Source organism: Brachycentrus maculatus, unplaced genomic scaffold (assembly GCF_059751285.1).
Source record: "Brachycentrus maculatus isolate JH-2025_06_01 unplaced genomic scaffold, ASM5975128v1 h1tg000126l, whole genome shotgun sequence".
NCBI classification, from domain to species: Eukaryota; Metazoa; Arthropoda; class Insecta; order Trichoptera; family Brachycentridae; genus Brachycentrus; species Brachycentrus maculatus.
Window position 1 is genome coordinate 922,672 of NW_028280879.1, and position 14,985 is coordinate 937,656.

A 14,985-nucleotide genomic window follows, 5' to 3' on the forward strand; every position below is an offset into this window, starting at 1 on the left:
TTTAAAATATGACATAATCTCTGAGGAAATATAATGTAAATAATGTAATGGTGTTTAAAATCTGTAGAGTTTTACCTTGATCGTAGTATTCGTTTTGTGTACTTTGTTCTGAGGTTATATCTTGGGGTTGAATTATTTGATTATATGATGTATCTTCTGGAATGAGAGTTTTATTGAATGTGGTAGTTTTTTGGGTTTTCTTTTTTGTTTCAACAATGATTTTCGGTATAACATGTTCATCTAACTGTGGCTCTGTGTCTGGTTGTTGAGGTGAAGTGTCTTCTATGAATGTTTTTGATTCAACAACTTTCGTATCATCATTAATTTCGTTTTTGTTTATAATGTGTTCATGTAAAATAACAGGGATTTGAGGTTCACTAGTGTCTTCTACGGCAGTAACTTTTTCGATGATATCTTCTTTCGGCCCCTGTTTTTTCTTGATAGTTGGTTTTTTTGTTTGCGTTACCTCTTCCGGTATATCTTCAACTATTTTTTTATCCGCCCCATCTACAATATGTTGAGAAATGATAATCGATGTTTTAGGTTCGTTATCATCTTCGATGACAGTAACGATCTCAGTAACCTCTTCTTTGGGACCTTGTTTCTTCTTAATTGTCTTCTTTTTAGTAATGGTAGTTGATTGTTCGCCTTCAGTTTTGTTTTCAGTAACACGTTCTGGCATCTCTTCAATCAAAACATAAGTATCCTTCTTGACAGGTTCATCTATAATATTTTGAGTAACGATTACCGATGTTTTAGGTTCATTATCATCTTCGATGACAGTGACGATCTCAGTAACCTCTTCTTTAGGACCTTGCTTCTTTTTGATAGTTCTCTTTTTAGTAATCTTAGTCGAAGGCTTGCCTTCTTCAGTTTTGCTTTCGGTTACAGTTACCTCTTCTGGCATCTCTTCAATCGAAGACACAGTATCCTTCTTGACAAGTTCATCTACAATGTTTTGAGTAACGATTACCGATGTTTTAGGTTCGTTATCATCTTCGATGACAGTGACGATCTCAGTAACCTCTTCTTTAGGACCTTGCTTCTTTTTTATGGTTCTCTTTTTAGTGATCTTATTCGAAGGCTTGCCTTCTTCAGTTTTGCTTTCGGTTACAGTTATCTCTTCTGGCATCTCTTCAATCGAAGCCTCAGTATCCTTCTTGACAGATTCATCTACAATGTTTTGAGTAACGATTACCGATGTTTTAGGTTCGTTATCATCTTCGATGACAGTGACGATCTCAGTAATCTCTTCTTTAGGACCTTGCTTCTTTTTGATAGTTCTCTTTTTAGTGATCTTAGTCGAAGGCTTGCCTTCTTCAGTTTTGCTTTCGGTTACAGTTACCTCTTCTGGCATCTCTTCAATAGAAGCCTCAGTATCCTTCTTGACAGGTTCATCTACAATGTTTTGAGTAACGATTACCGATGTTTTAGGTTCATTATCATCTTCGATGACAGTGACGATCTCAGTAACCTCTTCTTTAGGACCTTGCTTCTTCTTGATAGTTCTCTTTTTAGTGATCTTAGTCGAAGGCTTGCCTTCTTCAGTTTTGCTTTCGGTTACAGTTACCTCTTCTGGCATCTCTTCAATCGAAGCCTCAATATCCTTCTTGTCAGTTTCATCTACAATGTTTTGAGTAACGATCACCGAAGTCTGAGGTTCGTTGTCATCTTCGATAACAGTGACAATTTCGGTAACTTCTTCCTTAGGACCTTGTTTCTTCTTGATAATTCTCTTTTTAGTGACCTTAGTCGAAGGCTTGCCTTCTTCATTTTTGCTTTCAGTTACAGTTACCTCTTCTGGCATCTCTTCAATCGAAGACTCGGTATCCTTCTTGACATGTTCATCTACAATGTTTTGAGTAACGATTACCGATGTTTTAGGTTCGTTATCATCTTCGATGACAGTGACAATTTCAGTCACTTCTTCCTTAGGACCTTGTTTTTTCTTGATAATTCTCTTTTTAGTGACCTTAGTCGAAGGTTTACCTTCTTCAGTTTTGCTTTCGGTAACCGTCACTTCTTCTGGCATCTCTTCAATCGAAGCCACAGTATCCTTCTTGATAGGCTCATCTACAATGTTTTGAGTAACGATTACCGATGTTTTAGGTTCATTATCATCTTCGATGACAGTGACAATTTCAGTCACTTCTTCCTTAGGACCTTGTTTTTTCTTGATAATTCTCTTTTTAGTGACCTTAGTCGAAGGTTTACCTTCTTCAGTTTTGCTTTCGGTAACCGTCACTTCTTCTGGCATCTCTTCAATCGAAGCCACAGTATCCTTCTTGATAGGCTCATCTACAATGTTTTGAGTAACGATTACCGATGTTTTAGGTTCATTATCATCTTCGATGACAGTGACGATCTCAGTAATCTCTTCTTTAGGACCTTGCTTCTTTTTGATGGTTCTCTTTTTAGTGATCTTAGTCGAAGGCTTGCCTTCTTCAGTTTTGCTTTCGGTTACAGTTACCTCTTCTGGCATCTCTTCAATCGAAGACTCAGTATCCTTCTTGACAGGTTCATCTACAATGTTTTGAGTAACGATTACTGATGTTTTAGGTTCGTTGTCATCTTCGATAACAGTGACAATTTCAGTCACTTCTTCCTTAGGACCTTGTTTTTTCTTGATAATTCTCTTTTTAGTGACCTTAGTCGAAGGTTTACCTTTTTCAGTTTTGCTTTCGGTAACCGTCACTTCTTCTGGCATCTCTTCAATCGAAGCCTCAGTATCCTTCTTGACAGGTTCATCTACAATGTTTTGAGTAACGATTACCGATGTTTTAGGTTCATTATCATCTTCGATGACAGTGACGATTTCAGTAACCTCTTCTTTAGGACCTTGCTTCTTTTTGATAGTTCTCTTTTTAGTAATCTTAGTCGAAGGCTTGCCTTCTTCAGTTTTGCTTTCGGTTACAGTTACCTCTTCTGGCATCTCTTCAATCGAAGACTCAGTATCCTTCTTGACATGTTCATCTACAATGTTTTGAGTAACGATTACCGATGTTTTAGGTTCATTTTCATCTTCGATGACAGTGACGATCTCAGTAACCTCTTCTTTAGGACCTTGCTTTTTCTTGATAGTTCTCTTTTTAGTGATCTTAGTCGAAGGCTTGCCTTCTTCAGTTTTGCTTTCGGTTACAGTTACCTCTTCTGGCATCTCTTCAATCGAAGCTTCAATATCCTTCTTGTCAGTTTCATCTACAATGTTTTGAGTAACGATCACCGAAGTCTGAGGTTCGTTGTCATCTTCGATAACAGTGACAATTTCGGTAACTTCTTCCTTAGGACCTTGCTTTTTCTTGATAGTTCTCTTTTTAGTGATCTTAGTCGAAGGCTTGCCTTCTTCAGTTTTGCTTTCGGTTACAGTTACCTCTTCTGGCATCTCTTCAATCGAAGCTTCAATATCCTTCTTGTCAGTTTCATCTACAATGTTTTGAGTAACGATCACCGAAGTCTGAGGTTCGTTGTCATCTTCGATAACAGTGACAATTTCGGTAACTTCTTCCTTAGGACCTTGTTTCTTCTTGATAATTCTCTTTTTAGTGACCTTAGTCGAAGGTTTACCTTCTTCGGTTTTGCTTTCGGTTACTGACACCTCTTCTGGCATCTCTTCAATAGAAACCTCAGTATCCTTCTTGACAGGTTCATCTACAATGTTTTGAGTAACAATTACCGATGTTTTAGGTTCGTTATCATCTTCGATGACAGTGACGATCTCAGTAATCTCTTCTTTAGGACCTTGCTTCTTCTTGATAGTTCTCTTTTTAGTGATCTTAGTCGAAGGTTTACCTTCTTCGGTTTTGCTTTCGGTTACTGACACCTCTTCTGGCATCTCTTCAATAGAAACCTCAGTATCCTTTTTGACAGGTTCATCTACAATGTTTTGAGTAACAATTACCGATGTTTTAGGTTCGTTATCATCTTCGATGACAGTGACGATCTCAGTAATCTCTTCTTTAGGACCTTGCTTCTTCTTGATAGTTCTCTTTTTAGTGATCTTAGTCGAAGGTTTACCTTCTTCGGTTTTGCTTTCGGTTACTGACACCTCTTCTGGCATCTCTTCAATAGAAACCTCAGTATCCTTTTTGTCAGTTTCCTCTACAATGTTTTGAGTAACGATCACCGAAGTCTGAGGTTCGTTGTCATCTTCGATAACAGTGACAATTTCGGTAACTTCTTCCTTAGGACCTTGTTTCTTCTTGATAATTCTCTTCTTAGTAACCTTAGTTGACGTTTTGCCTTCCTCAGTTTTGTTTTCGGTAACTGTTACCTCTTCCGGCAATTCAACAAATTCGAAAATTTCTGCCTTTTGTGTTTCATTTTCTTCTTCTGTAACTGTATCGCTTGAAACTTGATAGTGTTTTTTAGATAAACGTTTTTTTATGGTTTTTGTTGTATTAGGTAAGTCATCATGAATATCTGTAATTGTTTTGATTTGTAGTGATGTGTCTGAAAAATCATCAAGGATAGTAATATGTTTGTCGTGTAATTGTTCTTCTAATATTGAATGTTGATCTGGGTGGCTGGTATGTGTTTTTTGTTTTTTAGTCTTTTTTGTTATAATTGTATTTTGTAATTGAATATTATTTTCACCTTGTTCAGTGATTTTGTTAGGTCCATGTAGGTCTTCAATTGTTTTTATAGTTTCGTCAGTTTCACCTAAATCTGAAGAATCTGGTTCCCTAACACAAACAAGTTTAGTCTTCTCCAGTACAACTTTTAAATTTTCTTCTGGAGCATTACATTTGTCAATAAATTCTTTAGTTTCAATTATTGCTGTTTTTGGCTCTTCACCATCTTCGATTGTCGTGACGATTTCCGTACGTTCTTCTCGTCCGTCCTTTTTCTTTTTGATAATTCTCTTTTTAACCACTTTGGTCTTTGTAACACCTTCTTCATCTTGAATCGTAGATGTGCTGATTTCTTCCGGAAGTTCTTCAATAACAGGCGTACTATAAATTTCTTCGATTGGTTTCTCAGTAACGAAGATCGCTGTTTTTGGTTCCTCATTATCCTCGGTCGTCGTAACGATTTCCGTACGTTCTTCTCGTCCGTCCTTTTTCTTTTTGATAATTCTCTTTTTAACCACTTTAGTCTTTGTAACTCCGTCATCATCTTGAATCGTCGATGTACTGATTTCTTCAGGAAGTTCTTCAATAACAGGCGTGCTGTAAATTTCTTCGATTGGTGTCTCAGTAACAAAGATCGCTGTTTTTGGCTCTTCATTATCCTCGGTCGTTGTGACGATTTCCGTACGTTCTTCTCGTCCGTCCTTTTTCTTTTTGATAATTCTCTTTTTCACCACTTTGGTCTTTGTAACACCTTCTTCATCTTGAATCGTAGATGTACTGATTTCTTCCGGAAGTTCTTCAATAACAGAAGTACTGTAAATTTCTTCGATTGGTTTCTCAGTAACAAAGATCGCTGTTTTTGGCTCCTCATTATCCTCAGTCGTCGTGACGATTTCCGTACGTTCTTCTCGTCCATCCTTTTTCTTTTTGATAATTCTCTTTTTAACCACTTTGGTCTTTGTAACACCTTCTTCGTCTTGAATCGTAGATGTACTGATTTCTTCCGGAAGTTCTTCAATAACAGGAGTACTGTATATTTCTTCGATTGGTTTCTCAGTAACGAAGATCGCTGTTTTTGGCTCCTCATTATCCTCGGTCGTCGTGACGATTTCTGTTCGTTCTTCTCGTCCGTCCTTTTTCTTTTTGATAATTCTCTTTTTAACCACTTTGGTCTTTGTAACTCCTTCTTCATCTTGAATCGTAGATGTGCTGATTTCTTCCGGAAGTTCTTCAATAACAGGAGAACTGTAAATTTCTTCGATTGGTTTCTCAGTAACGAAGATCGCTATTTTTGGCTCCTCATTATCCTCAGTCGTCGTGACGATTTCCGTACGTTCTTCTCGTCCATCCTTTTTCTTTTTTATAATTCTCTTTTTAATCACTTTGGTCTTTGTAACACCTTCTTCATCTTGAATCGTAGATGTGCTGATTTCTTCCGGAAGTTCTTCAATAACAGGCTGACTGTAAATTTCTTCGATTGGTTTCTCAGTAACGAAGATCGCTGTTTTTGGCTCCTCATTATCCTCGGTCGTCGTGACGATTTCCGTACGTTCTTCTCGTCCGTCCTTTTTCTTTTTGATAATTCTCTTTTTAACCACTTTGGTCTTTGTGACACCTTCTTCATCTTGAATCGTAGATGTGCTGATTTCTTCCGGAAGTTCTTCAATAACAGGAGTACTGTAAATTTCTTCGATTGGTTTCTCAGTAACGAAGATCGCTGTTTTTGGCTCCTCATTATCCTCAGTCGTCGTGACGATTTCCGTACGTTCTTCTCGTCCATCCTTTTTCTTTTTTATAATTCTCTTTTTAACCACTTTGGTCTTTGTAACACCTTCTTCATCTTGAATCGTAGATGTACTGATTTCTTCCGGAAGTTCTTCAATAACAGGAGTACTGTATATTTCTTCGATTGGTTTCTCAGTAACGAAGATCGCTGTTTTTGGCTCCTCATTATCCTCGGTCGTCGTGACGATTTCTGTACGTTCTTCTTGTCCGTCCTTTTTCTTTTTGATAATTCTCTTTTTAACCACTTTGGTCTTTGTAACTCCTTCTTCATCTTGAATCGTTGATGTACTGATTTCTTCCGGAAGTTCTTCAATAACAGGCGTACTGTAAATTTCTTCGATTGGTTTCTCAGTAACGAAGATCGCTGTTTTTGGCTCCTCATTATCCTCGGTCGTCGTGACGATTTCCGTACGTTCTTCTCGTCCGTCCTTTTTCTTTTTGATAATTCTCTTTTTAACCACTTTGGTCTTTGTAACACCTTCTTCATCTTGAATCGTAGATGTGCTGATTTCTTCCGGAAGTTCTTCAATAATAGGCGTACTGTAAATTTCTTCGATTGGTTTCTCAGTAACGAAGATCGCTGTTTTTGGCTCCTCATTATCCTCGGTCGTTGTGACGATTTCCGTACGTTCTTCTCGTCCGTCCTTTTTCTTTTTGATAATTCTCTTTTTAACCACTTTGGTCTTTGTAACACCTTCTTCATCTTGAATCGTAGATGTGCTAATTTCTTCCGGAAGTTCTTCAATAATAGGCGTACTGTAAATTTCTTCGATTGGTTTCTCAGTAACGAAGATCGCTGTTTTTGGCTCCTCATTATCCTCGGTCGTTGTGACGATTTCCGTACGTTCTTCTCGTCCGTCCTTTTTCTTTTTGATAATTCTCTTTTTAACCACTTTGGTCTTAGTAACACCTTCTTCATCTTGAATTGTAGATGTGCTGATTTCTTCCGGAAGTTCTTCAATAATAGGCGCACTGTAAATTTCTTCGATTGGTTTCTCAGTAACGAAGATCGCTGTTTTTGGCTCCTCATTATCTTCGGTCGTCGTGACGATTTCCGTACGTTCTTCTCGTCCATCCTTTTTCTTTTTGATAATTCTCTTTTTAACCACTTTGGTCTTTGTAACTCCTTCTTCATCTTGAATAGTTGATGTACTGATTTCTTCCGGAAGTTCTTCAATAACAGGCGTACTGTAAATTTCTTCGATTGGTTTCTCAGTAACGAAGATCGCTGTTTTTGGCTCCTCATTATCCTCGGTCGTCGTGACGATTTCCGTACGTTCTTCTCGTCCGTCCTTTTTCTTTTTGATAATTCTCTTTTTAACCACTTTGGTCTTTGTAACACCTTCTTCATCTTGAATCGTAGATGTGCTGATTTCTTCCGGAAGTTCTTCAATAATAGGCGTACTGTAAATTTCTTCGATTGGTTTCTCAGTAACGAAGATCGCTGTTTTTGGCTCCTCATTATCCTCGGTCGTTGTGACGATTTCCGTACGTTCTTCTCGTCCGTCCTTTTTCTTTTTGATAATTCTCTTTTTAACCACTTTGGTCTTAGTAACACCTTCTTCATCTTGAATTGTAGATGTGCTGATTTCTTCCGGAAGTTCTTCAATAATAGGCGTACTGTAAATTTCTTCGATTGGTTTCTCAGTAACGAAGATCGCTGTTTTTGGCTCCTCATTATCCTCGGTCGTCGTGACGATTTCCGTACGTTCTTCTCGTCCATCCTTTTTCTTTTTGATAATTCTCTTTTTAACCACTTTGGTCTTTGTAACTCCTTCTTCATCTTGAATCGTAGATGTACTGATTTCTTCAGGAAGTTCTTCAATAATAGGTGTACTGTAAATTTCTTCGATTGGTGTCTCAGTAACGAAGATCGCTGTTTTTGGCTCCTCATTATCCTCGGTCGTTGTGACGATTTCCGTACGTTCTTCTCGTCCGTCCTTTTTCTTTTTGATAATTCTCTTTTTAACCACTTTGGTCTTAGTAACACCTTCTTCATCTTGAATGGTAGATGTGCTGATTTCTTCCGGAAGTTCTTCAATAATAGGCGTACTGTAAATTTCTTCGATTGGTTTCTCAGTAACGAAGATCGCTGTTTTTGGCTCCTCATTATCCTCGGTCGTCGTGACGATTTCCGTACGTTCTTCCCTTCCATCCTTTTTCTTTTTGATAATTCTCTTTTTAACCACTTTGGTCTTTGTAACTCCTTCTTCATCTTGAATCGTAGATGTACTGATTTCTTCAGGAAGTTCTTCAATAATAGGTGTACTGTAAATTTCTTCGATTGGTGTCTCAGTAACAAAGATCGCTGTTTTTGGCTCCTCATTATCCTCGGTCGTGGTGACGATTTCCGTACGTTCTTCTCGTCCGTCCTTTTTCTTTTTAATAATTCTCTTTTTAACCACTTTGGTCTTTGTAACTCCTTCTTCATCTTGAATCGTAGATGTGCTGATTTCTTCCGGAAGTTCTTCAATAACAGACGTACTATATGTTTCATCCGTGCCCTCGATTGCTGTAACTACTTCAATTATTTCTTCCATACCGCCTTTCTTTTTGATAATTCTTTTTTTGGTTACTTTAGATTTGCTTTCTTTAGTTTGAACCATAGATGGTGTTGTTTCTTCGGATATTTCTTCAATAACTGCAGTATCGTAAACATCTTCATCAATCAATTGTGACTGATATAATTTCTCTTCCGATATGTCATCAGTTGCCAAACCTTCTTTTTTTATTTTTCTTTTGATAATCTTCTTTTTTATTATTTTATCTGTTTCTTCTTCTTCATCATTTTCCTGGTCCTGTTTTTCTTCGATTATAATGTCGGTTTTTAAAGTCTCATTTGTTTTGAATGACAGTCGTTTTGGCAGTGTTATCTCTGGATTTTGAATTGTATTTATGGTGACGATTTCGACCATATTACATTCAGCGTTTTGCTCATCATGTAATATTTGTGTTGGTGTTTTTCGTGTTGGTTTTAAGTTGGTGAAGTCATCTAATTTTTCTGAAATGACAAAATAATTTGTTAAAACAAAAAAATTCAAAAAGTATTAGCCGGTTAAACGTTTTTCATTCGTGCATATTTTTTACCTTGAATCATATGAGTTAATGGTGTATCGTGTGTCTTGTAATTAAGAGTGCTTCTTGTGAGACCATCATTGTTTTGTTCGTGTGCTAAATTGTGTTTATCAAATGTGTCAAATGAGCTATCGTGAGATTTCTCTGTTAAACTTTCGGAAACTACCACTGTTGTTATCGGCTCCTTATCATCCTCCAGAGTGGTGATGATTTCGGTGAATTCTTCTTTGGGACCCTTCTTCTTTCGGATGATTCTCTTCTTAACCGTTTTGCGTACCGGTTTCCCCTCGCTGGTTTCCGTCACTGTTGTGGTAACCTCTTCTGGGAATTCTTCAACCGCTGTTACGCTTTCTGGTTTCGGTTTTTTAAATGTGAGATCCTCCACCATCTCGTCAATAACATTTTCCGTGACGATCACAGTAGTTTTCGGTTCTTTATCATCCTCCAGAGTGGTGGTGATTTCGGTGAATTCTTCTTTGGGACCCTTCTTCTTTCGGATGATTCTCTTCTTAACCGTTTTGCGTACCGGTTTCCCCTCGCTGGTTTCCGTCACTGTTGTGGTAACCTCTTCTGGGAATTCTTCAACCGCTGTTACGCTTTCTGGTTTCGGTTTTATAAATGTGAGATCCTCCACCATCTCGTTAATAACATTTTCCGTAACGATCACTGTAGTTTTCGGTTCTTTATCATCCTCCAGAGTGGTGGTGATTTCGGTGAATTCTTCTTTGGGACCCTTCTTCTTTCGGATGATTCTCTTCTTAACCGTTTTGCGTACCGGTTTCCCCTCGCTGGTTTCCGTCACTGTTGTGGTAACCTCTTCTGGGAATTCTTCAACCGCTGTTACGCTTTCTGGTTTCGGTTTTTTAAATGTGAGATCCTCCACCATCTCGTCAATAACATTTTCCGTAACGATCACTGTAGTTTTCGGTTCTTTATCATCCTCCAGAGTGGTGGTGATTTCAGTGAATTCTTCTTTGGGACCCTTCTTCTTTCGGATGATTCTCTTTTTAACCGTTTTGCGTACCGGTTTCCCCTCGCTGGTTTCCGTCACTGTTGTGGAAACCTCTTCTGGGAATTCTTCAACCGCTGTTACGCTTTCTGGTTTCGGTTTTATAAATGTGAGATCCTCCACCATCTCGTCAATAACATTTTCCGTGACGATCACAGTAGTTTTCGGTTCTTTATCATCCTCCAGAGTGGTGGTGATTTCGGTGAATTCTTCTTTGGGACCCTTCTTCTTTCGGATGATTCTCTTCTTAACCGTTTTGCGTACCGGTTTCCCCTCGCTGGTTTCCGTCACTGTTGTGGTAACCTCTTCTGGGAATTCTTCAACCGCTGTTACGCTTTCTGGTTTCGGTTTTTTAAATGTGAGATCCTCCACCATCTCGTCAATAACATTTTCCGTAACGATCACTGTAGTTTTCGGTTCTTTATCATCCTCCAGAGTGGTGGTGATTTCAGTGAATTCTTCTTTGGGACCCTTCTTCTTTCGGATGATTCTCTTTTTAACCGTTTTGCGTACCGGTTTCCCCTCGCTGGTTTCCGTCACTGTTGTGGTAACCTCTTCTGGGAATTCTTCAACCGCTGTTACGCTTTCTGGTTTCGGTTTTATAAATGTGAGATCCTCCACCATCTCGTTAATAACATTTTCCGTAACGATCACTGTAGTTTTCGGTTCTTTATCATCCTCCAGAGTGGTGGTGATTTCGGTGAATTCTTCTTTGGGACCCTTCTTCTTTCGGATGATTCTCTTCTTAACCGTTTTTCGTACCGGTTTCCCCTCGCTGGTTTCCGTCACTGTAGTGGTAACCTCTTCTGGGAATTCTTCGACCGCTGTTACGCTTTCTGGTTTCGGTTTTTTAAATGTGAGATCCTCCACCATCTCGTCAATAACATTTTCCGTGACGATCACAGTAGTTTTCGGTTCTTTATCATCCTCCAGAGTGGTGGTGATTTCGGTGAATTCTTCTTTGGGACCCTTCTTCTTTCGGATGATTCTCTTCTTAACCGTTTTGCGTACTGGTTTCCCCTCGCTGGTTTCCGTCACTGTTGTGGTAACCTCTTCTGGGAATTCTTCAACCGCTGTTACGCTTTCTGGTTTCGGTTTTTTAAATGTGAGATCCTCCACCATCTCGTCAATAACATTTTCCGTAACGATCACTGTAGTTTTCGGTTCTTTATCATCCTCCAGAGTGGTGGTGATTTCGGTGAATTCTTCTTTGGGACCCTTCTTCTTTCGGATGATTCTCTTCTTAACCGTTTTGCGTACCGGTTTCCCCTCGCTGGTTTCCGTCCCTGTTGTGGTAACCTCTTCTGGGAATTCTTCAACCGCTGTTACGCTTTCTGGTTTCGGTTTTTTAAATGTGAGATCCTCCACCATCTCGTCAATAACATTTTCCGTGACGATCACAGTAGTTTTCGGTTCTTTATCATCCTCCAGAGTGGTGGTGATTTCGGTGAATTCTTCTTTGGGACCCTTCTTCTTTCGGATGATTCTCTTCTTAACCGTTTTGCGTACCGGTTTCCCCTCGCTGGTTTCCGTCACTGTAGTGGTAACTTCTTCTGGGAATTCTTCAACCGCTGTTACGCTTTCTGGTTTCGGTTTTTCAAATGTGAGATCCTCCACCATCTCGTCAATAACATTTTCCGTGACGATCACAGTAGTTTTCGGTTCTTTATCATCCTCCAGAGTGGTGGTGATTTCGGTGAATTCTTCTTTGGGACCCTTCTTCTTTCGGATGATTCTCTTCTTAACCGTTTTGCGTACCGGTTTCCCCTCGCTGGTTTCCGTCACTGTTGTGGTAACCTCTTCTGGGAATTCTTCAACCGCTGTTACGCTTTCTGGTTTCGGTTTTTTAAATGTGAGATCCTCCACCATCTCGTCAATAACATTTTCCGTGACGATCACAGTAGTTTTCGGTTCTTTATCATCCTCCAGAGTGGTGGTGATTTCGGTGAATTCTTCTTTGGGACCCTTCTTCTTTCGGATGATTCTCTTCTTAACCGTTTTGCGTACCGGTTTCCCCTCGCTGGTTTCCGTCACTGTAGTGGTAACTTCTTCTGGGAATTCTTCAACCGCTGTTACGCTTTCTGGTTTCGGTTTTTTAAATGTGAGATCCTCCACCATCTCGTCAATAACATTTTCCGTGACGATCACAGTAGTTTTCGGTTCTTTATCATCCTCCAGAGTGGTGGTGATTTCGGTGAATTCTTCTTTGGGGCCCTTCTTCTTTCGGATGATTCTCTTCTTAACCGTTTTTCGTACTGGTTTCCCCTCGCTGGTTACCGTCACTGCAGTGGTAACCTCTTCTGGGAATTCTTCAACCGCTGTTACGCTTTCTGGTTTCGGTTTTTTAAATGTGAGATCCTCCACCATCTCGTCAATAACATTTTCCGTGACGATCACAGTAGTTTTCGGTTCTTTATCATCCTCCAGAGTGGTGGTGATTTCGGTGAATTCTTCTTTGGGACCCTTCTTCTTTCGGATGATTCTCTTCTTAACCGTTTTGCGTACCGGTTTCCCCTCGCTGGTTTCCGTCACTGTTGTGGTAACCTCTTCTGGGAATTCTTCAACCGCTGTTACGCTTTCTGGTTTCGATTTTTTAAATGTGAGATCCTCCACCATCTCGTCAATAACATTTTCCGTGTCGATCACAGTAGTTTTCGGTTCTTTATCATCCTCCAGAGTGGTGGTGATTTCGGTGAATTCTTCTTTGGGACCCTTCTTCTTTCGGATGATTCTCTTCTTAACCGTTTTGCGTACCGGTTTCCCCTCGCTGGTTTCCGTCACTGTTGTGGTAACCTCTTCTGGGAATTCTTCAACCGCTGTTACGCTTTCTGGTTTCGGTTTTTTAAATGTGAGATCCTCCACCATCTCGTCAATAACATTTTCCGTGACGATCACAGTAGTTTTCGGTTCTTTATCATCCTCCAGAGTGGTGGTGATTTCGGTGAATTCTTCTTTGGGACCCTTCTTCTTTCGGATGATTCTCTTCTTAACCGTTTTGCGTACCGGTTTCCCCTCGCTGGTTTCCGTCACTGTTGTGGTAACCTCTTCTGGGAATTCTTCGACCGCTGTTACGCTTTCTGGTTTCGGTTTTTTAAATGTGAGATCCTCCACCATCTCGTCAATAACATTTTCCGTAACGATCACAGTAGTTTTCGGTTCTTTATCATCCTCCAGAGTGGTGGTGATTTCGGTGAATTCTTCTTTGGGACCCTTCTTCTTTCGGATGATTCTCTTTTTAACCGTTTTGCGTACCGGTTTCCCCTCGCTGGTTTCCGTCACTGTTGTGGTAACCTCTTCTGGGAATTCTTCAACCGCTGTTACGCTTTCTGGTTTCGGTTTTATAAATGTGAGATCCTCCACCATCTCGTTAATAACATTTTCCGTAACGATCACTGTAGTTTTCGGTTCTTTATCATCCTCCAGAGTGGTGGTGATTTCGGTGAATTCTTCTTTGGGACCCTTCTTCTTTCGGATGATTCTCTTCTTAACCGTTTTGCGTACCGGTTTCCCCTCGCTGGTTTCCGTCACTGTTGTGGTAACCTCTTCTGGGAATTCTTCAACCGCTGTTACGCTTTCTGGTTTCGGTTTTTTAAATGTGAGATCCTCCACCATCTCGTCAATAACATTTTCCGTAACGATCACTGTAGTTTTCGGTTCTTTATCATCCTCCAGAGTGGTGGTGATTTCAGTGAATTCTTCTTTGGGACCCTTCTTCTTTCGGATGATTCTCTTTTTAACCGTTTTGCGTACCGGTTTCCCCTCGCTGGTTTCCGTCACTGTTGTGGAAACCTCTTCTGGGAATTCTTCAACCGCTGTTACGCTTTCTGGTTTCGGTTTTATAAATGTGAGATCCTCCACCATCTCGTCAATAACATTTTCCGTGACGATCACAGTAGTTTTCGGTTCTTTATCATCCTCCAGAGTGGTGGTGATTTCGGTGAATTCTTCTTTGGGACCCTTCTTCTTTCGGATGATTCTCTTCTTAACCGTTTTGCGTACCGGTTTCCCCTCGCTGGTTTCCGTCACTGTAGTGGTAACTTCTTCTGGGAATTCTTCAACCGCTGTTACGCTTTCTGGTTTCGGTTTTTTAAATGTGAGATCCTCCGCCATGTCGTCAATAATATTTTCCGTGACAATCACTGTAGTTTTCGGTTCTTTATCATCCTCCAGAGTGGTGGTAATTTCGGTAAATTCTTCTTTGGGACCCTTCTTCTTTCGAATGATTCTCTTCTTAACCGTTTTTCGTACCGGTTTTCCTTCGCTGGTTTCTGTAGTTATAACCTCTTCTGGAGATTCGTCGACTGTGGTTATCCTTTCAGATGAGATATATTTAATGTCTTCGTCTCCAGGAGTTATGAGTGTTGATTTATGAGTGATTGGTTGGAACGCCTCGACACTCTCTAAATATTTGTTTGTATTGGATTCTTGTGTATCATGTGTAAGTGTTTGCGTAAGTGATTTAAGCGGGGTGTAGTTTTCTGAAATAATAAGTAATAAAAAAAACATGAATATTTACATTTTTCTTTTCTTGAAAGTTCACTGGAC

At 39.7% G+C, this 14,985-nt stretch overlaps 1 protein-coding gene across 1 annotated transcript in view; it reads right to left on the reverse strand.

Annotated features, from left to right (window-relative positions):
* LOC148309376 (uncharacterized) overlaps nt 1-14,985 on the reverse strand; it is a 125,225-nt gene that overhangs the window by 15,460 nt on the left and 94,780 nt on the right. The window contains exons 34-35 of the mRNA XM_088260181.1: nt 9,444-14,918; nt 76-9,357 (exon numbers count right to left, since the gene is read on the reverse strand). Coding sequence (XP_088116307.1) covers nt 76-9,357; nt 9,444-14,918 — 14,757 coding nt within the window. The remainder of the gene's footprint in view (nt 1-75; nt 9,358-9,443; nt 14,919-14,985) is intronic.